We start from the raw sequence: 24786 nt of genomic DNA on the forward strand, positions 1-24786 counted from the left end.
GGTGTTTGCTGTAGGCAAAGTTTAACACAAGTAGAGGCATGAGCATGGAAGACCTCAACAGCTTTCAATGAAGTACTTTTGTCTTGCAGTTCTCTAAAACATTATTTTGGTATAATAGCCTAAAATACTATTTCACAAGAGGCATTTTGCCTTTTCTTGCATTGTGCTTTTTGAAATTAAAAAAAAAAAATAAAAAGATGGAACAAGCATATCATTCCAAAGCCTGAGTATACACACTTCATTTCTGTTAAAGCATACAGGGTTCTGTTGCCCACTCTTTGGCTGGGTCTGAGAGCCAGGATTTTAGTCCTTGTGTTATATTTGAAACTTTGTGGTACCACCTCAGGATCCCACACTGAAGTCATGGTTGTCTTTCATGTCAGTGTGATTAAAAAAATACAATTTTGGTTGAAAAAGTATGCAATCTAAGGTAGGGGAAGAAAAAGTTAGGTGACAGTTTATGGACTGCTTTTAAACTTTCATGTAACCTTGAATGCTGTTTATTTAGCAGTGTTAGTGGAGCTGCAGTTTACTCTGAGATAATGTCCTTTAATGCCCTTCTTACAGGAATGCATGTTTTTTTTTTTTTTTTTTTTTTTTTTTTTTAAATCAACACACTTTTTTTCTCCTCACAGTACATGGAAGTATGTACTGATGGTTTAACACAGGAGGTCGGCAGTAGTATTTCTCAGTGCCTATTAATTTTTGTGTATGTGCTCTGTGACAGTTTTGAGCTGCGTTCCTTTTAGCTACCTCTACAAGATTGGTCCATTTAGACAAATCACTAATGTTCAGGCAGGAAAGGTGTGCTAGCTTCCTTCTTTATCCACCTTCTTCCATCAGTGTTGTCAGCATGGGGAACCCCCATCACTCCTGGCCTTAACCAAACAAAGCTTGCAGGAGCTCTTTTCTATTGTGGTTAAAATAGGTGCACTGCAGTAAGATTTTTAGATTAAAACCACCGGAACAAACCTGGTCACGTTCATCCTCTTACCTTGTTGCATAGAAATTCTCTATCCTACTCTAATTATTCACGGAAACTGCATTCATACAAAGGAGTTATTCTATTTGTGGTAATTAAATAATTTATTTTAAATCACTCAAACGTTAGGGATCTATGTTTTTGACACAATAAGGTCATATTTAATCTATTTCATATGCTCAAAATCTGGCTTAGTCCCTGCAAGTGAGTGGGAGCTAGAAGCATTTGTCACTTGTGAACCACAGTAACTGTCATTAAAAACAAACACACAACAAAACATGTTTAGGTCTTTAGCTTTAAAAGCAAGTGGTTTAAGCTTGGGCTTAAAAGTCATGAGACCCTCTTAAACGCTTCAATTTCACTCTACACCATTTATCTGTGAATAAAAATGCAACCACATCAATTTCAGCCATGCTCAGAAATGCAGGTACGCCTTTGTAGCACCATGCATATTGAGTGCAATGTTGTTCTAATTTAAAATTGGTTAAAAAAATCCAGCAGCGTATTAGAAACTCAGTTATTACTACTCAGGTAATAAAATTTGCTGTTGATTTGCATATATCTTAGATTTGTGATAAACTTGGAATTGTATTCCAAAAAATGAACTATTCTTTAGATGAAATAAATGTTCTTTAGAGTCTGATAGGTGATACTCTGGAGAGCTTAATTAGCCAACAGATGGGGCTGTGGAGCTTGTTCTCTGCACCTTTTTGTATGTACTCTATAGTTCATCATGAATTGGAATTCCACATAAGTCTGTCTGTTAATCTTTTCATACTTATTCAGCTTCAGGGCAATAGGTTTGAGTGACAAGAATATCTTAATGAAGCAAAAATGATGGCATTTTACTAAAAAAAAAAAAAAGTGAAATAAATTTTAAATTCCACATTTGCTGTTAAAGGGTGTGTCCTTTTGTTTAATAACAAAATGTTAAATGTATGTTTAGAGAGAGGAATAGGAAGTTGGAATTTGAATATAGTTTGCAACTTTGAGAGACAGAGGTCACCCAGCCTTGTTTCCACGGCCTTGCACCCTCAGCTTTTGGGCCTAGTTGGTGACGGCAGTAGCAGCATGAACTGCTGCCTGCTTTGTTCTCTCCTCAGTAGAAAAAGATCTCAGCTATATTTATTGCAATTCCGAGAAGACTCATTGTTTGTCTCTCCGGATTCACAAGTGGCTTTCTATTACTTTTGTCAACACACACATCAGCACAGTTTTTTTAAGCAAGGGCTTTGAAAGTGAGAGTCTACATCTAAGGCACTTAGGTAAAGTGTCTTCAAGGTGGCTATTAGAGAGTTTAAAATACTGTTTGATCCTGCCTTAGTCACTCGGGTAATAATGACACATACATTGAGATTCGGATTACAGAAGTACAGAGGATCCTTGAGATTATTCTTTTGCACTTTGAAGTAGTGTTAAATATAGAGTGATGAGAGCTTAGGTGATTTCTACCTAATGCGTTCAGAAGTTTCTATCATCAGGAATTCAGTTTTTCTAGACATCCTACCCTACTACTTAATTACTCTTTCATGATTTCCCTAGTGTCTAATTTAAGACTTCAGTGTATGTAGTCAATATATTCCTTAATCACAGCTCTCTAAGAGCATTTTGAGATACTTTCCTTTCTCCCAGCCGTCTCACTTTAACTGGGAAAAGACTAGTTCTTTAGTCTTTACTATAGATTAGTTCCCTTTGTCTTCTTGCAATCCTCTGGAATCTCTCTAATTTGTGTACTTTACAGTTCATTACCAAAAACCAGACTGTGTTTCAGCTGGGGAATTCATTAGCACCAAGTAGAGCAGAATGATTATCCTCTATATACGATAGAAGTATTCTATCACAAGTAACTCACGCAACCCAAAGCCTCCTAAAACATCAGATGCTAGGAAGCCACCACATCTACATACTCTTAAAGCCATTGTTCTTACCTCTTTTTGCTTGCAGAATGTAAACTTCTGTCACAGTGCAGTTCCTTGTCACTTACCTTTTACCAGTATTTAGTTCTTCCTTGAACAGAACTTGTGTGTCAGCATCAATCTCAGCAAGCTACACTTTTCCTGAAAGACTATAAAAAAAAACAACAAACAAGCACGTAGTTCCTCCTTGAATAAACCTGAGCATTGTATCACCTGGCATTGCCTTTTGTAGCTCCACCACATCAAGCTGGTTAGGCTTCCCAGCTGTGGTAAATCTAGGCTAAGTGGGTACAGTTCCACCCTTTGGTGCCTGCTGTAGCATAGTGTCTGAAGTAAATTCTTTTTGCAGCAGCATTTTGTTACTGTTTCTATTAAGTTCCTAGTTGGTTTCAGGTCTGGAAAGCTTTAAGGCATTTGTTCTATAAAAAGCATGCTTGCAACGTTGCATTTGATTTTACTTTTGTAGATGTAGTTGATTTCATTTCATTTATATCTGTCTGATCTTGTTCCACCATTTCTCTGATGTGAGATGGTTTTGAATTCTGATCTCTGCCCTTCAAAGTAATAATACCTTCCCAAAATGTAATTTGGAAATTATATCTATACGTATATTAAAAACAAAACAAACAAAAATACATCAAAAAAACAACAAACAAATCCCTTATTATTTCCTCATCCAAGCAGCTAATGAAAAATACCAAATAAAACTTTATTAATGATTGGCTTCTGTATGACCTCAGTAGAGTTGCTGTCTCAGTTTGGCTGCAAATTGCTGATATCTTAAAATGCCTCCAGGTAATTGTGCTCTTCATTTAATAGTGATATCATCTAGGCTATGTTTTCTTAGCATCATAAACTTTGCAGCTCAGAATATGATTTTTTTTCATAACGTTGCTTACTGAGTGCTAACGTCAATTTAATGTAAGCCACGGGGCTGTTTAGAGGTTCCAGAGAATCAGATGCAAGCAAATCCTTGAACCTACTCTGCAGTTTGGAAAAACTCCAGCTGTTGCATCTCGGACCATTCTTCCCTTCTGGGCTACAGATTCAAAATTCCCGCAGCCTTTTATGTTGTTGTAGAAAGTGTGAGCTTAGTGCTCATATTTAACTTTGTACGTGTGTGTCAGCGCCACTTGATTTTCAGCAAAAGATTCTGGTTGCTTATATTGTTAGAGGAATCTGATTTACTTTTTAAAGCAGGTCTTAGGACCTGACACATAGGTCTTTAAACAGAGATTCGCTTAGGTGAAGTTTGCATCTTTGCTCCATCTTTATTGGCTGTTGCATCAAGTAGAGTCCACTTGTCTTCGTGAGGAGTTAAGAAGGGTTTGATGTGGGGGTACGATAACATTTTAATGATCTTCCAGAAAAAGTGGAGTATTTCTCTTTTAGGCTTTTAGTTTGCTTTAAACAATAAAAGCTTTTCAAAACTTAAAATAAATAACTTTTGGAGGGAGTTTGCAGTGTTTTATTTCAACTTAAGCCTGGCATTTTGGTGAAACTTTACCTTACAACATTCTGAAAAGCTAGAGTCCTTCCCACTATTAAAATATCTGCAGTCAGTTTTTTTTTTTTTTTTAATTTATGCCCTAGAATCTGCCTGGAATATTGACATACTAAACCTGGATAAGCTGCTTTCCTATTCTCTCTTTCTCTCCTTTCCTCTCTCTGGCTCCCCTAGAAACTCATGCTTGTGTACTGTACAGAAACTTCTTGTCCATTTGTTGTCTGTGCTTCAAAGCTGAAGCAAGCTTTTATTGGAAAATAGAGATTTTGGAAGTAGTTATCTGTTGTACTTTGAAACAAACCTTTGTGAGGTTGACTTGTGTACCTCTTAGCTTTTGTAATACAGGATGTTGAAAACAATGCTGAAGCAATACTAAAACAGGATGCACTCTTGGCGGATACTACGCTATATTGAGCATCTGGCATGGGGGTCTGCCTGCTAAGCTCCTGCGCTTGATCCCAGGGACAAATGGCACACTTCATTCTGTAGCTAATCGGACTGTAACATCAGCAGTTTTTGACATCAATACAAAAAAATAACTGCTGAATGTTCAACGATTTGCACATGATGTTCTTCCCCAAAGGGCCAACCATAAAGCACTGTCTTGAAAACAAATATTTTAAACTACGGGTTTGAAAACAGTAGTGGTACAGAAAGTAAAGCTCCAGTCCCTCTGTCAAATCTACATTCTTCAATGTCCAATACAAAAAGGAACGGATGCCACTATTTTACACGTAGAAAGAAAGGCAGACTTCCTTAACATACATGTTGGCATTATACAATTGTACTGCACTGAATATTTTTGAAGCACAGAACAAATGTTTTTTGCATTTCTGTGCAGTGTAACGGGGTAGAGATCACGTCAGAGAGTAGACATCACTTGTCTACTCTGTGACTAAATTTGAGGTTCTAAGCTGTACTTTCTATATTTTTATTTATTTATTTATTTATTTTCATGCAACCTGTGTATGTTTATAGGAGGTTTTCTGTATGGCTTCGTGGAAACCTTTTGCACCCTTGCACTGTTTAGTGTCATCGCAGATATTTTGTGTGCTTCTGCGTGGATTCATTCTTACCATTTAACACCACAGTCTTTCTTGCTAGAAATTGTACTATTTTTCTTTAATTCTGGGCCTTCATTTAGAGTCTCATATTGAGAATTTTCTCATCTCATTATTTCCCTTTCCTTCCCTTTATTATAGATCAAGGACGAAAGTTCTGAAGAGAATTATCTTTGCCTGCTTCTCCATCCCCTGTTAATTTTTCTCGTTTCCCAGAAGACTGTGAATGCTTATTTTCTCCTTCAGTTAGTTTTAATGTCTGCTTTATTTTATTTTTTTTAAGCATTTTTTTCCTAAGAAATGGAACATCATGACAAAATTCCCTTGGTTTGCACATTTCACCCAAATAACTATGCTCCTTTTTTTTTTTTTAAAAAAAAAAAAAAGAGTTGCATGTGCCCATCTTTAAGAACAAAAAGTGTTTTCTTCAGTTTTAACAGAAAACCTAAAAGCTTAGTTGTGTGTTGATGCATCTTTCTGAAATGGGTCCCGTCTCTTTCCTGCCTTCCCTGCAGCTGTTAGGATGTGGCTAGTCCTAATCTTTGTATTTCTTGCAGTAGCTACCTTTTTAGGTGTTGCAGAGGAACAACGCTTGTCTTCAAGAATTTTAGAAACAATAATTAAAAAAAAAAAAGATAGTTAATAAATAAGTCACAGTAAGAATAGTGAAGAAGCAAGGTGGTCTGCCTCTTTACTCTGGAGGCATGTGTTTGACTGCCACTGCTGCTTCTGCATAAATTTTGGCTGCTAGTAGCAAAATCAGAACAGGGATTTTCAAAATTGAATCTGAATTTTGTTTGTAAAAGACAGTCATTGTAGCAGTGCTGCTGTGGCCTCTATGATTTTTTTCAAGTTTTACTGTTAGAAGAAATTGACCTAAATGATTACTATTAACGTAGTTGAGCAAATCTGTTTAAATAATCAGAAGTCAGGAGAACAAGTTACACTTCTAGGTCATCACAGAAGATACTAATAAATTAAGGGGAAGTTTTTAGTGTTATGTTTGAATTTGTGGTGAAGATAGAAGTAAACTTTAGGAAACACACAACTGGAATGAATTCTGCCATTGGTTTGTGCCATGAAGCATCAGCAGAGCATTCACCAAATATTGGTTGTCATTCACAGCACAAACTTTCTTACAGGTTTGACATTAAGCTTTAGGGAAAACACTTCAGACTGAAACGTCAGATATTATTACAGGTAATGTTATCCAGACAGTTGTTCTTCTGTATGCCTGTAGAAATTTGGAATGGGATGCTGTAGCACATAATCAGTATGTGGAAATTAATATTTCATATTTAAATTGTATATTAAATTAATATTTTATATTTTAAAATAACACACTAAATGATTGAAAAGACCACCAAAAGCACTGTTTTTAATGATTTTTTTAGGATATTTGTATAAAGTTGATTTATATGTCATCAACTAAGGAATGTGATATTCTTAGTCCCGATCTATTCTAAAATATTGCTCTGGTTCAATAAATCATCTTGTCCCTGCTAGTATCTACTGACAAAAACAGATTATACTCTTTGGAGTGGTCCATGACATTAATGATGAACAAAGATTAATTTTGATTCAGTTTAAGATTTGCTGTGTCTGGATGCAGGGGATAATGCTCTTATACCAATGATTTTTGATCTAACGTAGCTATAAGCCTCTGGTGCTCCCTCAATCAATTTCACTTGTTTACTCCACCAACTAATGCTTTTGTGAACGTATCAGCAGACAAAAATCACTGCACATTGTGTTTTTTACACATCTGTGTTCAGATATACTTGCCCTTTGTTATATTATGCCCAGTATGTCTTGTTGATTGCCGCATTTCTTTTGTGGTTCTGGCCCTACCAGGAACTGCATTCTCATTCAGTTTAAAATGTCTAATCATTGCATTTGAACTATTCCCAACAGGACTTTCACTGCAGATGGTATTGATATTAGTATTATCATGAAATTGTTTGCTTGTACAGCTAAAAAGTCTTTATCAGCCTACTGAAGATGAGCTCCTTTTCTGTTTGTATTTCTTTAATTCTGTCTTTTAAGCTTTCCTAGGCAGTGACTCCTTTGCAGTGTTAGGTTATTTAGTAAACAGTCAAATATGGTTTATGGTTTTGCTGTGAGACAGGTCTCCTTGTCTGCATGTGAACAGATGTTTATTCAGTTAGTAACTCCAGTGCTTAATGCTGCAGGTGAATACGAGCATCATTTTGTTGTATGTCGTTCAAGATGGGCATATTTATTTTGCACTGTGTGGTTTTCTGTTGTGGTGGCCCTCAATTTCTATTAACTTTCTTAGATATGTTGAGTTCTCTGAATGACTAGTGTGGGTCATTTTCAATTTAAGACAATACAGCATACTTTTGAGATTTATAGTAGCTGTATTCCATTGCTCAGTTTATATCAGTAGTCTATACTTTGTTTTTCATCAGAAAAGTACTTCAGTAAGGTTCTGTATTCATCATGAAAAATATGGAACTAATGATAAATTTTCCATACACTGTCACATAATGACATTTGAAATAGTGCACTGAGTTTGAAATCATGTGTTTGGGAAGTAAAATTGAGATACTCTGCTGGCTTCTTCAGAAGCTTGTTGATGAATTTGAACATAACTAAGAGATCTGCAAACAATATTTCATACCTTCATAAGGTGTGCTCTAATAGTAAAGTTGTAACACACTACATTTATTAAGATTAGTATTTTAATACCTATGCAGTAGTAAATTCATAATTTGCGATCACATCATTATCGCCTATCTGTCTGCAGTAATGCATTTTCAGACCACCATTTCTGCTATTATATATGTTTTTGATTAACTGATATTAAAAACCTTACAGAAAGATTTTTTAAATTGGTTGGTTGTTACTAAGCACCTTAACTTCTGGTGTCATTTTTACAAAAATAAAACATGCAGTTGCCAGTAGAAAAAAAAAAAAAAAAAGAAAAAAAGGTTCTTGCCAGTATTAAGATAAATGACCTGGATTAAAAACCAAGGCTGATTCACCAGAGAAATAGAATAATAGAATCATTTAAGTTGGAAAAGACCTCTAAGATCATTAAGTCAAACCATCCACCCAACACTTCCAAGCCCACCATTAAACCATGTCCCTAAGCACCACAGCCACACGTCTCTTAAATAGACATGCCTCCCTAGGCGTCCTGTTCCAATGCCTATATCGCACATTTCTCATGAAGAAATTCTTCCTGATGTCCAGTCTAAACTTCCCCTGGTGCAATTTGAGGCCATTTCCTCTTGTCCTATCCCTTGTCACCTGATAAAGGGAACCGACAGCCACCTCGCCGCAGCCTCCTTTCAGGCAGGTGATGAGGCCTCTGCCTCCTCTTCTCCAGACTAAACAGCCCCACTTCCCTCAGCTGCTCCATTTTGGTGTCATTTTCTATTCCTTTCACCAGCTTCATTGCTCTCTCGAGCAAGTCAGTGGACTTCGTGTGGTGAGGGGCCCAAAACTGGACACAGTACTTGAGGTGTGGACTCGTTGGTGCCAGGTAGGGAGGGACCACCACTTCCCGAGCCCTTTCTTAAACCCATGCTGACTGGGTCTGATCACCTGGCTGTCCTGTCCATGCCAGGATAGCCTGCTTTATGACCTTGGTTAGCACCAAAGTCAGGCTGACAGGCCTGTAGTTCCCCAGATCCTCCTTCCTGCCCTTCCTGTAGGTGGGTGTCACATTTGCGAACCTCCAGTGAGCTGGGACCTCCCCGGTTAGCCAAAACTGCTGCTAAATTATTGAAAGCAACACGGCAAGCACTTCTACCAGCTCCTTCAGCACCCTTGGGTGGATCCCACCGGTCCCATGGGTCTATGGGCATTCACCTGGTTGCTAACCATTTCCCCCCCGATTATAAGGGCTTCGTCCTGCTCCCTGCCTCTGTGTTCCAGCTCAGCAGGCTGGGTACTCTGAGGTGAATTAGCTTTACCAATAAAGACTGAGGCAAGGGAGGCATTAAATACCTCAGACTTTTCCTCATCTCTTGTCAGCGTTTCCCCCCACACTCCATAAAGGATGGATATTCTCCTTTGTCCTTCTTTTCGTGTTTATGTACATATAAAAACTTGAATTGTCTTTTACTGTAGTGGCTAAACGTATCTTGGGAAAGTCTGGAGCAAGAAATTACCTTTAGTACATATTTGAAGATCATGAAAGGGAGGTCTCTCACACTGCAGGGTATAGCACATTTTAATGAAGACATAATAGCATTTAGGCTTGTATGTGTAAATGCTGGGGCCATTTAAGGTGAAGTGAACACAGCCTTACTTTAGATATTTTAATAGTGTGAAGGACCTCCTAGATGGGACTCTAGATTTGTAAGGTTCTGGTTTAAAATTAAAATATATGTATATCCTTAAAAAAAAAAATATATATATATATATATATATATATATCCAGAAATGGAGGAGGAATGCATTTAGACTTCTGATTGGAAGAGTTTGTTCTTTATACAGGATACTTCTAAACTAATACACATCTTTCCTCTGGATTAGATGGAGAAGGTTAAACACATACAGTGAAAGTTATTAAAATAACCATTTGGGAAGCTGCAAATAAACACATGAAAGCATATGATCAGCAGTTGAATATATTCCTGGCGTTTGTACCCTCAGAGTGTTAACTCATTTTTCTCTCCTAGTTTTATCTTAATGTAGGATCATTTCAAAACGATCTTCAAATAAATAAAGATGTATTTGTGCCATTTTCTTTACAACGACTAAGAAGAAAATACAATTTTAGTCTTTTAAATGTGTATCTAAATTAAGCTCTTATCTATACCATAAAACTTGAAGGCTATCTAGAAAACAAATCCAATTATGGCTAAGGCACTTGAGAAAGTGAAATCTGATTTAATTCTTTCAAAAGAAAATTACTTCTTTCAACTTTTTATAAGGAAAACTCTACAGTTATTTTTATCACTATAAAAAGAACAACCTTGGAAGAGAAGCAGTCTTTGTGAAGTTCACACTCCATTCTTTACTACTTAGAACTCAAGTTGAAAATTTGAATCTTTTTTCTTATACAAACTACTGATTACCTAGAAAATAAGCCAGGAAAATGTTTTATGATAAATGGTATTTGTATTCTTAGATACAGCATTAGAACAACAACAACAACAACAAAACAGTTAAGAATTAGAAAAAGCAAAATGGATTTGCTTTATTTTATCTCAATTTATCTTTATAAAGAAGTTGCCATTACTGCTGAACATGCATAAAAATAGCACAGGTATTGTGCTTTCTCTTGCTATAGGAAAGACTTTGCTCAATGCAATGAAAATAGTCTGGTGTGATACAATAAAATGTTGAAAGTGCCAAAGTCACATTTCTACTTCCTTTAAGAATTCTAGAGCTTTTTAATGAATAAATGAAGCTTTACATACAGGGCTGCTGCCTTTGCTGCTGCTCAGATGAGATAGATCTACAATCAGTCAAGTGAAAGAGCTGAGGGACAGATAAGGGATGAGATGTAGATTGTACCGTATGCAAATAAGATTCAGGTTTTGCTCAAAATCCATTTGCCTCTGTGAAACAGCAGTTCCCTGTGTGTGTAGATTTGGCTTAGGCTCTGCATCCAAAATCAAATACAATAGCCAGAAATGTTAAGTGTCCATTTCTCAGAAAATTAGACTGGAATCTTAAAAGCTTCATAAATTTATATTAAAAACTGAGAATGGCAGATACTCATTTTGCAGAAAAAACCTGTAAGATGTTTTCAGATTTAATCATGCATCACCCTAATGGAATAAGTGGTGACAATTAATTTCTTGCTGGGCAGAAATGTACAAGGGGCCAGGAAAGAATGCATAAGAATGGTGCGAAGAAATGGATGTAATTTTTATTAGCTTGAGATAACTTTTTAAAATTTTAATGTAAAACTCACCCAAAGATCCCTGTAGATAAGTGAAATGAAAAGATGTTCTACAGTCTTCTTAAAAGCCTATTGAACATGCAATGCTGGTCCAAGCAGCTATCACTCAACTAATGCCACTGTTTTTGTTGGGAAGTCTGAAATATAGTGAAGACGTTTGTGAAGACTAATAACCTTAGTTCCCATTTTTCTAATATCTAAACAAGTAGAAATGTTAATTAAAAATCGATTACATCTTCGTTATACTTTGAGTTCTTTTAAACAGTGATACTAATTTTAATACAAAAATTGGTTGGATAGGAGGAAAGCAGTGAGGAAAGGAAGTAAGCTGAAACAAAGTGAGAGAAAATATTTGCATAATGACACTTGTGAAATATTCAATAGAGGGTACTTGTCTTCGGCTAGGATCTACAGATTTGTATCGGTATGTAGATAAGCTTTAAGAAGTGAGGATCCTTTACCCATTTGTTGTGGCTGTGCCGAGTAATCCCAGTATTATTAAATATGTCATTTTGCCTATTGAATGCTTCTCTGATGTATTTTTTTTTTTTGACGAAAGGAAGATACATCCTTTTCTTGGGCCTTGCTGCTGCTCAGTGCCTAAATCAGAAAATATGATAGGCAAAACCAGGAGCTTTGCAGGTTTGAAGAAAATACCTCATCAGAAAAGTCTGCTAGAGAAGAAGGCTAGGTACTTCGCAGTGTGCATCTTATTTCTGACTTGGAGAACTACAGGGTTAAGGAAGACTGAGTTTCTAACCACAGACTTTGAATTTTAATGAATAATGCTGGAGGCTTTTCCTGCTTGAAATACTTCTGTATTGATAAAGTTGGTAATTATCACATAATAATAATAGCTAATATTTCTTTTAAAAGCATAATTACAGCTTCATGCAATTCATCTATATTCTAAAAGTATTGGCTTTTTTGTTGTTGCTGATGATAGGTTGTTGAAGTATGTGCAAAAGTTATAGATGATATAACATTAGCAAAAGAATATCAACTTGCTTAGTAGACGAATGGAGAAAAATGGGGTCACTTGTTTCTGTTATTGCTGTCACTCATGGGCTATTTGTAGTTAATCTCAGTATGAGTCAGCAATCTTTTAAAGCATGGAAAGCTATTTCAATCAAATCATAAAGGTAAAAAATGTTTTACAGGTCTTGGAACCATAAAAGGCCATTTAATATTTTGTTGAGATGTGCATTGCAAATGTAACATTATTTGATTGTAGAGCAAAACAGGAAGTGTGTTGCATAGGATTACAGTTATAATTACTTTCACTGGTAATTTTATAACCATTTCCTTTGTTTGTGCTCCATATGCAGGGAGTTGGCCTTTCAGTCCATGGACATTTCCGAGTTGCTACAGAAAAGACTCTTTTTGCAATGCCAGAAACAGCAATAGGTAAGTAGATTTTAACAGATTATCATATGTTAATATGTTTCAAGTTTCACTGCTCATGTAAATGGGATGAGATACAGTTGACTGAAAGCGACAGCAATAATTTAAGAGCTTTAAAAAGGAGCTGGAAATGACCATGTATTGAAAGTATTTTCTATTAAATGAATAAAAACTTGTCTCTGAGTTATGGAAGGTTGATCACTGAGATTCTTAAAACAGGCTAGACTGACACAAAAACTATCAGGATATGATGCTTTAAAAATGGAAGTACATGTGAGGAACTAAGTCTTTGCTACAGGCATAAGCAGATAAAGTCAGAAGATCCCAGTGCAAATGTGCTAACCATTTTAGATTCCAAACTCAGTGTGGAGACAAACTCCATGATCTGCTATGTTCATGAGAAATCCTAGCTTTTTAAGTGGATTAGTAATGTAGATCAATTACAGTTGTGTACAGATTGTGCACAAGATCATTTTTTTATTTTGTTTTTTAATAGCAACATGTACCTTGCATTTTCTGATGTTTGATCCTACAACCTATGTCAACTCTGAGATGTACAATAGAAAATTTTATGACCCTGAGCTAAATAAAGAGGGTGGTGTGCCTCAGGAAAAGTCAGATTACAGTGAACCTTCTTATGAAATCATTCACATTTCCCCTGAAGACAATACCGGTACCAACTGGTAACCACACAGAATGTATTACTGTCTGACTTTGGGATTCCCTTAATGCTCTCTCTCTGTCTAATTCCCACCTCCTGCTTACCAACAATGTTTACGAAGATTGCTTAAAACCTATTACCTATCCTGCATTTCTGTCCTACAGAGTTCCTAAGTTTTTATATCATTCAGAGGTAAGGAACCGAAGGATGATGGCAAATGTTCTTATCTTTATGTCCTCAAATAGAAGAATATGGCTGGTCTGTAAAATATGGCCCCATTGAACACATTTGTTCAGAATAGAGAACCTTAACTGGTGCTTAAATAGTTTAAATAGCACCAGATATGGGGCTTTTAAGTTCAGTCTTAGTTTCACTTCAAAGAATAAGTAGTAAGGAGTATTGGCCATTACTTCCTCAATAAAAGAATTTCCAATTATGTAATGATAAAGCTAAGAAATTACAGGAAAAAATGAGAAATCCATTTTGAAAAGAAAATAAATATAATAATGTCATCACAGCTAAATTTGATACGTGTTTTGCTAGTGATTAGATTTTTATAGTGTCCAGTATCTTCCTATGCTGAAGGAAAACGTAGTAAACTTAGGTAGTTCAAGTATTAAAGCTACAGTAATTTAGTAAACTCCTGAGGCTAATAAACAGTTCTACAGGGAAACTATTTGAAGCAAACAAAGATTTTTTTTTTAAACTAACAGTAGTTCTTAAGGACATAAAATTATTCTAATAAAGACACCTTTTCTTCTTCAAAGGTAAAGATACAGGTAGTCTTATGCTAACAAAGATTATGCACTTTACATACATTTTATGTGTTTACAGGGACTTACTAAGCACAAATAGACTGTAAAGACGGGTAAAGTAACAGCTTAGGACTTGCTTAGGAAAGAAAGTAATTAAAACCCTTTTAGGATCAATTAGAAGTCCAACCACTGAAATCTGTTTGGATTTAAAGGCTTAGCTGTTTTGATCTCTGTGGTGTATGTTTAACATGTCTAGCTGCCTGGAGATTGTATTAATTGAATTTTTCCCTATATATTTCAGAAGGCATTATGCCTTTGTGAAATGAAAGCAGTGTTCATTCATCTCCTACACTTTCACACCACTGCTTATGCACTTAGCACCATAAACAAAAGGTGACATTTATATGCCATTTTGCAAATGAAAGTTCTAGACTGTAGGAGTTTCAAACTGATACAGATAAGATGAAACATGGGAATGCAGTTGAGATGTAGGAGGATGGGGAAATACCTTCCCTGGTGGGAAGAACGAAAGATGAAAGCGTATTGTAAGAAATGGGCTTTAAGGTGCTGTTAGAGTAATAGCAGACACTTTCTTGTATATCCGTTTAAGCTTTTAGCTTTCTATAAGTAATTTAGTAATAAATCTCCAGCTGCCTCTGCAAGAAAAGGTGGAAATACTGTGGTACCTTTATCTTTTGCTTGGCAACCACATAGACAATTTAACAGTTGGGATTACAGTGAAGCACGTTGGATCCATCTTGAGGCTCAGGCTGCAAGTCAGTGTTACAGGCACAGGCTTTTAGCCTGGTCAGCCCAGCAGAGATTCATTCTCTCACTTTAGTAGGCATTTGAAAAATAATTAGTTAAAAACACCAAAAGGAAAAAAAAATCAAGTATATAGAATATGTTGAGAAACTAAATAGTAAGCAGAAAGATCTGAGAAGCAGTATTGAGAGCATTAGGAGAAATACTTAGAACAGGGACAAGAGGAGTAAAAATTTAAGAGGAAAGGAAGACAAGAACCTCACATAGGACACAGTAGAAGCTATAGTGGTCTATAGTCTTAAGCAGCTGAGTAAATTAAAGTGGATTAGCTACACCTTCACTAACGCTGCTTGTAAATTCTGTTCTAACTAAAGAGATCTTCATTCAGTTTAGTTTTATTGACTTCTGAAGCAACTTAAATTCATTCTAGTTTATTTAGAATTATTTTTGCTGTGTATGGCTGTGTGAAATAGCCCTATAAATCCCAACATGAAGATTGCTTTTCCTCTGGAATCTGAGGGAAACTAATGTGACCACAGGAAGAATAATAGTTCAGCACCAGTATTTTAATTACAGCAAAGAGGAGAAGGTTGTTGCAGTCCTGATGGATAGGAAGAATAATATAATTGCCTTTTTGCTTTGGAGGGGATTTGTAAGAGAACTTCCATTTTGAAATGAAGAAATTATTTTGCAGTAGTAGGAAATCCAAGAAGAGACAGATGAATAGAAATATAAAACTAAATGGCAGTCTTGGCACCAACATTATAGATCTGATGGCTCAAACTGAGAAGGTAAAATGTGGAGTAGACTATTCATAAAGTGACTGCAAATGAAAAAGAAGGTAAGTGATGAGATGGAGATAATACAGCTTAGGGCTTTTGAAGGGTGCCACCAAGACATTGAACATTTTAGAAGAGCTGTATGTCTCAGTAGCCTGTAGGATGGGGAATAAATCAGGCCATAAATATGGGCAACACCCATATCAGCGGGATTAACTGATAGGAAGTGGCTCCTGAAAACAGCTTGTGATGTATTAGAGGCTGCAGAACTTAGGGAGGACCAAAAGGGAGCCAGAGGAGAGGTTGAGAGATGAGTGAGAACATAAAGCAGCGATGAACTTTTAGAGATTACTGAGAGAAGACAATGAAGTGATGATTTAAAGAAGCCTTCCCTTGATTCCATCCAAGGGAGAGGAATATTCAGGACCCACTAACTGCCCACATCACAAAATATTTGCAGTAAGTCCTTATATAATATATACGAGTGACTCCTTGAATGAAAGCAAATACGTTAGAGTGAAAAATTGCCATTTTCTATCAGAACACCATTTAAACTCCTTCTGTACATCTTAATCTTGCCCGTTAGTCTTTGCTTTGGCAACTCTTTTCTGAGTTTCTTATTTGTAATATGCTTTCTGTTTCATTTATCTTTTTTTTTATCTACTCAAAAATACCCCACAATTAATTTATTCAGACGACTTGCAGTCTCATGAATCCTCCACTGGTGATTACTTCCAAGCAGTAACTGTACGCTCAGTTTCTTTCCATTTGATTTCTGATACTGAGACAGCTAAGCTTAAGTTTTCCTAAGTTTAAGTATACTAGAAGTTACAAAAGGTGCTTGAAATTATTTTGTGAGTGATTATGTAACAGAAAAAGGTAGATACTGAAAAAGTGACTACTTAAAATATTTAAGCTTTCCTGTGGAAACAAAAAATGTTTTTCCATAGAATTTGGTAAAAGCTATATATTTTTCAATTATATCTTTTATTAAAAGTTTTATATTTTATTCACTTTTTTTTTTTTTTTTAATTACCGTATTCTTTGGAGTAAAAAAACGTAAGACAGTCACTACACTGGAAAGTTTTATAACCTTTAAAATTGCAGGTTAGTCATAGTCCTGTCAAAGGATGAGGTATTAAGACAGCATATCGTGCCTCTGCTTTCAGGAGGTCCTTCAGCAGTGTAAGATTTTTATCATAATAGACGATTTCAGAGAAAAAGCAGCTTCCAGTTCAAGTTTGCACGAATCATTCTATAATTCTCTGCCCGTTGTTTGCTGGGAGAACACTCGATTCTTTGGGCATCTAAGAGTTTCTCAGTTTGTAGGCAAATAGAATGAAGACTATAGTCTGGTGTATGTTTGTAAATTACGTGCCAGTGGAAAGAATACAATTGGGAAGGTGCTCAAGGGTTTGCTTTTAGCAAGGGTTTAGATGACAGAGAAATGCCAAACCAAGTCAAGGAGAAACTGGGGCAAGAAAGCCTCGCCCAGGTCAGGGAGATGGAAGTGAGACAAGCAGAAATAACCGAGTTACATGCATGGCTGGGACAAGTTCTCTCCTCACTTTCTTTTTTTTGTTTGTTTTGCTTATTACAGGCCTTTTCCCTGATGTCGGTGGAGGATATTTCTTGCCAAGACTTTCAGGAAAGATTGGCTATTACCTCGCACTAACAGGATTTCGGCTGAAAGGACGAGATGTGCTGAAAGCGGGCATCGCTACACATTTTGTAGAATCAGAAAAGGTAAACTGCTAACCAGAGCCAGCACGGGCTCATCCTGGCACTGCAATGACAAGTTGGAGTGGCTGAGCCCACCAGCATACATTTAGCAACCTGAGTGTACGCAGAGGTGCAGTTGTCTTAGCTGGCCCTGCCCTGGGAACAGGAGCTGTCAGGTACTCTTAGGCTGTCCTTGTAACACTTTTCAGCTAGTGACAGCTTTGCTTGCAAGAGGCAGCAAATGTTGCTGTCGTCACGATGCTGCTGTTTAAGGGCATGATTTGCTGAGCATAATTGAAGTTGCTTGAAAAATGGTATGCTCTGCCTTCATCCTCTCTTACTGCCTTCACCACTTCCGTAGTTTGCTTTCTGGGTACAATTTAGACAACAGTGTCTGAAATGAGTGGTTATTTATACAACCACAAGGCTCTAATTTAGGTAACAGCCAACTACTGTGTTCTTTATCAGTCTCCTTACTAGATAGCCTATTTGCTTCTTCCAGCAGCTGTGAGAAAATGTAAAAATTAGCATATTCAATAAAATCAGAGTCATAACGTTCCTGTACTTTAAGTGAATATAAGTGAAGGAGAAACTGCAACTGGCTCTTTCACTATGAAAAGATTCATGACTGTCATTGTGACTGCACCGTTGGAATGGGTTGGATATGCAGGCTGGCAGATACTATTTTGAGCACAGCATGGTTGCCAGGCTCCTGCTCTTTCCCCTCAGAAAGTCTGGCTTTACCTGCTTCAGCTGCAGCAATGCACTAGGGGTCTGCTCAGGAAGCAGTTTTTTGCTGATCACTGCAGACACGCTCAAATCCAGATGGTTCGACACTGTGGCAAAGTGAACTCCAGCTCCTTGTATTGCTTACTTGGTACTTCTTCAACACCTGGTCAAAACGTTTTGTGTGTGTGGTGGGTTTTTTTTTAAGCTCTATGTGTATGGTTAATGCGTGTACACATAAATGCATTTATACTATAAAGTACTATTGTAATAGCAGTAATGATTCAATAAGTACATTTTGCTTTACTTACTTTTAATGAAATCTTATTTTTTATAGCTACCTGACTTAGAGAAAGACCTGATAGCATTGAAATCTGCTTCAAAAGAAAATATTGCAGACTTACTGAACTCTTACCACGTGAAGGTAATGTGTTTCATTACTGAAATCAAGCAGAAATGTTAGTTAAGTGTATGTAAATACCAATCATTTTTTCCTGTTGCTGATTATTTGTTTTATGGTTATAAAATAATGAGTTTTCATACTCCTTCCACTCTCTAAAATAGTACTTTGTAGCGCTAATGCCTACAGTGGTCAAAGTTGGAATTTAAAAGTCTTTCTTTCCTTTTCATTCCTGTAGTGGTCAGCAACTTCTTTCCTTCTGTTTGTTCTATACAGGTTCCCAGCTGGTAGCATAGTGATGCAGAAAATACACTGCTGTTTAATTTTCCCTGTTTCTCTCTGATTTCTAGCATGCTTTACAGAAGGCAAAATACATAGCCAATAGCAGAATGAGAGTGGTACGTGATGGCAACTGCAATCTAGGGAGTTATCCTGAAATCCAGGGTTTCTGACAAATACAAATGAAAGAGAGAAGAACCATAATTGTGCTCCAGAGGCTGCAGAAGTTACAGTGCCAGTTATTCAATACTAGGCTGCTCACTTTGAAGTGGATGTTATCTTTCCATCCCCTTTTTCTTTACTGACCTGAAGAATTATGCTAACTTCATGTATTTGATGTGAATTTTAGCATTACAGTGATGCATACCATCTGTAGGCAAGGTTCAAAGTCTGAATTTAAGGGCTAACATTGTTCCATTAATTTCTCAAATATTTTGTAAGTTTGTAACCTTGAGATAATTAAAAGACTATAAATAAGCACAGCACTTATCTACAGGGTCCATATTAGCAGAGTGCAGATAGGTTCTAATGAAAGCATATGGGGTCTTCAAAGCAACATTTTCCTGGGGAAAAAGGTGCTGTTCTCCCAGTGGACAAACCCGTAGATTTTGGAGGTGAATTTAACTGTACTGATAACGTATATTTAGCACTTGTGTTAGCCCCACATAACAATGGGCATGAAAATAAAAGGTTTGGGCTTTACAGTGGATTTATTCAGCTGCTATTTCAGCTGTATTGATGTGTGTTGTAATTTTATTTCAGAAGAAAGGGAACTTCTGGAGCCAAACAGGGGTTCACTGAAGTCAGTCACCCTGAGTATTATTGCCCAGTTGTTTAAAATGAGCAGCTGATTTAAAATGAGCAATGGTACTCCTGCTATTTCTGCTCTAGAATTACTAAGTTCATAAATAAAGATTAATTAAAAAATACATTGGATAAGTTAATGACAAACAGTGGCACTAAATACTTCGATAAATAGAAAGCTATGAAATAGAATTAATTACATGTTGCGGTATACTGCTTTACAGGATGACATTTTATGGAAAAGGAGGCTGCATATTTTTAGTGATCGGAGCTGAATTGACAGGGAGCCTCTGTCTCAGCTTCAGCTGCTGCTGTTGAAACATCTGCATGTGTCCCAAGCCCCTTAGTGCCAGAAGATCTAAAACATTTGACAGCCTTTCCACATAAATCCGTCAGGTCTTTCCAACCTTTTAGTTGTCTAAATTTTTGTAAAATCACTGAGAGAAGAAAGGTACACGCTTTTATTTATGTATTTTTTACACATGCATATATATGCATCTGTATACATTTAAGGAAACCAAACATCTCCTTTTCCTGTCTGCTACATTCTCAGGTTCTTGAGCATATTTATCTACACTGGCTTTCTTAGTATATTTGATAGAAACATATTGATAGAGTAATTGTGATTACTTGCATACAATATAACCACTCTGTCAAATGCGCATGTGTTCTAGCTCAGAGCAAACACTGCATGAGATGACACCTTTAACATTCACAAGATGAAGTGAGAGGTTCATTATGCATACTGTAAAGCTAATTCATTAAAAACATCTTATGAACATTACATGTTCATTTATGTTATTTCTGTAATAACTCGCTGAAATTTGTCAGTACTGGTAGGCTTTTCAGACAGTCTAAAATAACCAAGTAAAATATGCATTTGCTTTTTAAATAGAGCAAAATTGATCAAGAAAAGGAGTTTGTACTTGATGAACATATGGAGAAGATTAACAGGTATTTGTGGATCTTTTTTCTTTTTTATTCCTTTGGACAGAAAACATCAAGTTAAATCCAGTAACAGTATATTAGTGTTCCAAAGGTAAGGTGATGGAGATGCCGTTAAAGTTAGCCACTTAAACACTTGTTTTCGGGGTGCCTTGTGAAACTCATTAAATATTTCAGTCTTCAGTATATTAAATACTTTTCAGCATAGTTGCCTGATTGGTATACCATTCTTTTAAACTGCCCTATGGCACATGAGAAGAAATATTTTTTATAGAAAGTTGGAAAGGGTTTTCTGTGAGTAATTTTTCGTCTGGAAGGGACACATTACAAAACACATTCATGTTCATTGGAACAAGGTCATTCCTATGACTGTTTGGGACTTCTTTGTATCAGAAAAGAAAGCAGAAAGGAAGGAGAGCAATAAGAAGCTAAAAATCTTGAGGAAGGACAACAGTAACTAAATGGATTTAGTGGAGATCATGAAATCATAGAAGGACATGGGTTGGAAGGGACCGTAAAGGTTATCTAGTTCCAGCGCCCTGCCATGGGCAGGGATGCTAAAAGGTGTTGAAGATGAACGGTGTTGGCAACAAACCAGTGGAGCAGAGTTGATAGTTGAAAACGTGATGCATTACAAAAATATAAAAAAAAAGGACTGACGGTAGTAATTAGAGTTTTTAGATAAATATCAGCACTAACGTGAGGTGTATTAAAACGCTAGAGATCTGTAAAGGAAGAGATGCCTGTCAACTGAGTTACTTAAAATTGAATGACAGGGAACACATTGCTAAGAAAAGCCAAATCACCTGGTTAAGCTCTGTTTCTAATTTCGCAGTTAGTGGCATTTCATAGGGAAGCTGAAGGCTGAAGCACCAAAGCAGTTAATGTTTTTCTTTTCTTTTCTTTTAGTCTTTTTTCAGCAAATAGCATGGAAGAAATTGTTAAAAAATTAAAGGAAGATGGTTCTCCTTTTGCCATTAAGCAGCTAGAGGTAATGCCTTTGTGTTATTTTTGTTAGAGATTAAGCCTGATTTTGTACATTCTCATCTTGGCACAGTCTATAATCACCTTATTAATGTAAACAAAACTACATAACACCAGCAGATGCAATCCTCAAGTTCTCATGCAGTCATATGCAATTGTAAGCATTTCTACTCCTAGAAGAATATTCCTCTGTGAAACCACAAAACATAAATGTCATTATATATTGTCTAGTGCAGTCTAGTAAAAGATTTCCCTTTTTCCCCTCCACAGTCAGGGGTTGATGGTGACAAAGGTTCCTTTTATAGCTCCTCATTTTATTGGCAGAGGTTGGAATAAAACAGTGACAGAACAATGTTGTTTGTTTTCTTCCATCTCAGATATCTAATTTGGGTAAATAGCAAGCAATTTATCAAAGTATTTATTATCTTCTTTAATGCATCTGAGTGTTGGTTGTAGTCCCTACTCTAAAAGCATACAGTAATGCTACAAGCTTCCTGCATACTCCAGCCACAAAAGCAAGAAGCAGCTCATTTATCCAAAGTCTTTATATTTTCCCTTTCTCCTTTGAAGTACCTGTATTCAGGTGCATCCTAAAAGTCTGTCTTTTTAATTATTATTCAAATGGTACTTAAAATTTGATGGAACACAAGCATTTCTGCAGCAAAAGCGTTGCTTAAACATCTTACAGAATCCTGCTCTTGTAGTAAAACGAAACAGAACTATCATCTACAGACTGCCACTGAGCAGAAGGCATGTAACTGTGCCGTAGCATCACTGCTGTTAGGTGTCCTGCCCCTGCTACTTTCAGGATGGAACAGTAAGTTTCATAATATTATCGAGTAATTACTCAGGGTAACACATACAATTTTATTTATACTTTTTAATTAAAGATTTATTATCTTGTCTCTGGAACTTTCAAACAGAGAGGAAAATTTTCAAATCATCTTCATGCCAACTAGTACGCCTAGTACTTTGCAACAAGTGCTACGAAAGCAAAATTGAATGAAAGAGGAGGCTAATCATGTTTTTCCACTGGTATTCAAGTTCCATTAATTAAAGCAGTCAAACAAGCTAGTCTCAGAATAATCATTTTGTGTGTTTGGAAACCTGAACTCTACCACAGACTAACATGATGATTTTTCTCCCCAGGTTATATATAGGCTGTATGATTCAGATCCTTACTTTTTCCCCTGTGTTACAGATAGCAGAGAAAAGTAGTTATATTAAGGTCTGTGAGACAGTTTGATAGCATGCTAATAGCAGTTACTTTTGAGGGCTCTTTATAGTATTGAGTTACAACCTACTATTTTATTTCCAGCCGTTACGAAGTTCAGTATGATTTTACAGGGATACCGTTTTGAGTAGTTTTGATGGAGGTTGAAAACAATCGAGGATTATTTACAGATAGCTTTTCCTAAGATAATTTCATACGATCTTAAAATTTCAAAATATCATCAGACCTGGGGGAGATGTTCTAAACGAGCATGTAGTCTCTAAAGGGTGGTTTGTCTATTTGAAATATAGTTTTACTACAACAGATGCAAGGATTCTGGAAATACTTTGTTACTGAAATTGGTTAACTGGACTCCTTGTTTTACCAAATTTGCTCCAAGTACCCAAACCTGCAACACTTGCTCCATCTTCAGCCTCATAACTCACATCTTCCCTATTAAAAAAAAAATGTTGTTCCTTATGATTCCCAGAGTACATTTCTGTCATAGTTTTAATTTAGTTCTTAAATTTATCATCTACTTAAAAATTACAATTGTGTATTTTTTAAATTCCTCAACCAAAATATGGATCTTTTGTTGCTTTGATTCTTATTTTGTGTATTTAACAGGACTTTATAGCAGACTTTCTTTCCTATGATTGGTAAAAGAGTTATTCCTGAACAATTGTGTATTTTTTGTTCTGCACAAGAAATCAGACTGTGGTAATGAACTGCTTCTGTCTTTGCAGAAATTTGTTAGAAATGATTTTCTAGTAAGTACAAGGCTTGTTAGTGCAAACATGTATGTTAATCTCAGACAAGTTTCTAACAGCACATGTTCTGTACTAAGCAAGAAATGCTTGTAGGACTAAATCCTTAACTGATTCTTTTCATTTTGTGAATATTTCACAGAAGGAAAATGGATTTATGTTAAAAAAAAAAAAAAAAAAAAAAAAAGAAAAAATCAAGTACAAATATAGTTTCACCACAAAATGTTTGCCAATTAAACTGGAGGTTTTGTTTTACTGGGGAAGCAGAATAGTAATTAACTTTAATTGTGGCTGGAGGATGAATGGAAGCTTGCACCCTGGTGGCTGAGCATTTTATAGCACCTACAAAGCAGCGGCTGGCTACAGCACTCAGCAGGGATCACCTGGCAAAACCACAGCAGTCTGAGGTTATCAGATGTTATCCCTGATAGCAGTTTGATGACCTGTGTGAAACGAGTTGTTCTCCTTATCAGTAGTATCACAGCACCTCTAGGATTTCTGCAGCTGATAGTTTCCTGTCACTTTGTGAAACCCAGGTTTCATCTCCAGGCACAGCAACAACAGCACATGCAAACGTTAAATGCAGAGACTATAAACGATTTAGTTGCAGGAATGTTCATTCTTTTTTTTTTTTCTTGCTGTATAATTATGACACACCTCCCTAAGCTTATTGAACAGGCCCTAACCGAGAGGTTAACGCAATGTAATACAACATCTCCTAGTTTGGAGGTACACACCAGCACTCTCCACCTTGGGCGCAGAGATACCTTTTGGCATTAATAAAACAGCACTGTGAGTCCTGCCATTCCCAAGTGTCCTGTGAACCACGCTCTCCTAGGTGTCCTGGTCTGTCCAGTCTACACTACTTCTGCATTTTTACTTCCTAGATAGGCTTTCACCTATTTGATACTAAAATGGACTGCATGAATAAGGAGAAAATAAATTTGTTAAGCCATTTTCAAACTGAATTGTAAGGATTCACATCACATTTTGAGCCCAGCTAATCCTTTGCATTTTAGTCCTCCCCTTCCCACTTCAGCCTATCCTATCTCCTTCTCAGGCTTGTTCCCAAGTAGCAATCTCCTCCTCCTCTTTGTACGGAGGATTTATTTATAGATGCACTGGTGACTCATTTTTCTGCATCACACCTACCCATTTTCTTCCCTTGTTCGTCTTCCTTCAGCTTGATTTATAGCAGTGCCTCCTTCAGCCTCATTGATATGCCAAGA

The 24786-nt window shown here is 36.5% G+C and overlaps 1 protein-coding gene across 2 annotated transcripts in view; it reads left to right on the forward strand.

Moving 5' to 3' along the window:
- Positions 1 to 24786, forward strand: part of HIBCH (3-hydroxyisobutyryl-CoA hydrolase) — a 42041-nt gene that overhangs the window by 7133 nt on the left and 10122 nt on the right. For both annotated transcript variants that reach the window (XM_084289649.1, XM_084289650.1), the window contains 5 exons: positions 12682 to 12760; positions 17318 to 17463; positions 18503 to 18589; positions 20544 to 20602; positions 21503 to 21584. In XM_084289649.1, coding sequence (XP_084145775.1) covers positions 12682 to 12760; positions 17318 to 17463; positions 18503 to 18589; positions 20544 to 20602; positions 21503 to 21584 — 453 coding nt within the window. The remainder of the gene's footprint in view (positions 1 to 12681; positions 12761 to 17317; positions 17464 to 18502; positions 18590 to 20543; positions 20603 to 21502; positions 21585 to 24786) is intronic.

This window comes from Netta rufina, assembly GCF_964035555.1.
Source record: "Netta rufina genome assembly, chromosome: 6".
Taxonomy (NCBI): domain Eukaryota; kingdom Metazoa; phylum Chordata; class Aves; order Anseriformes; family Anatidae; genus Netta; species Netta rufina.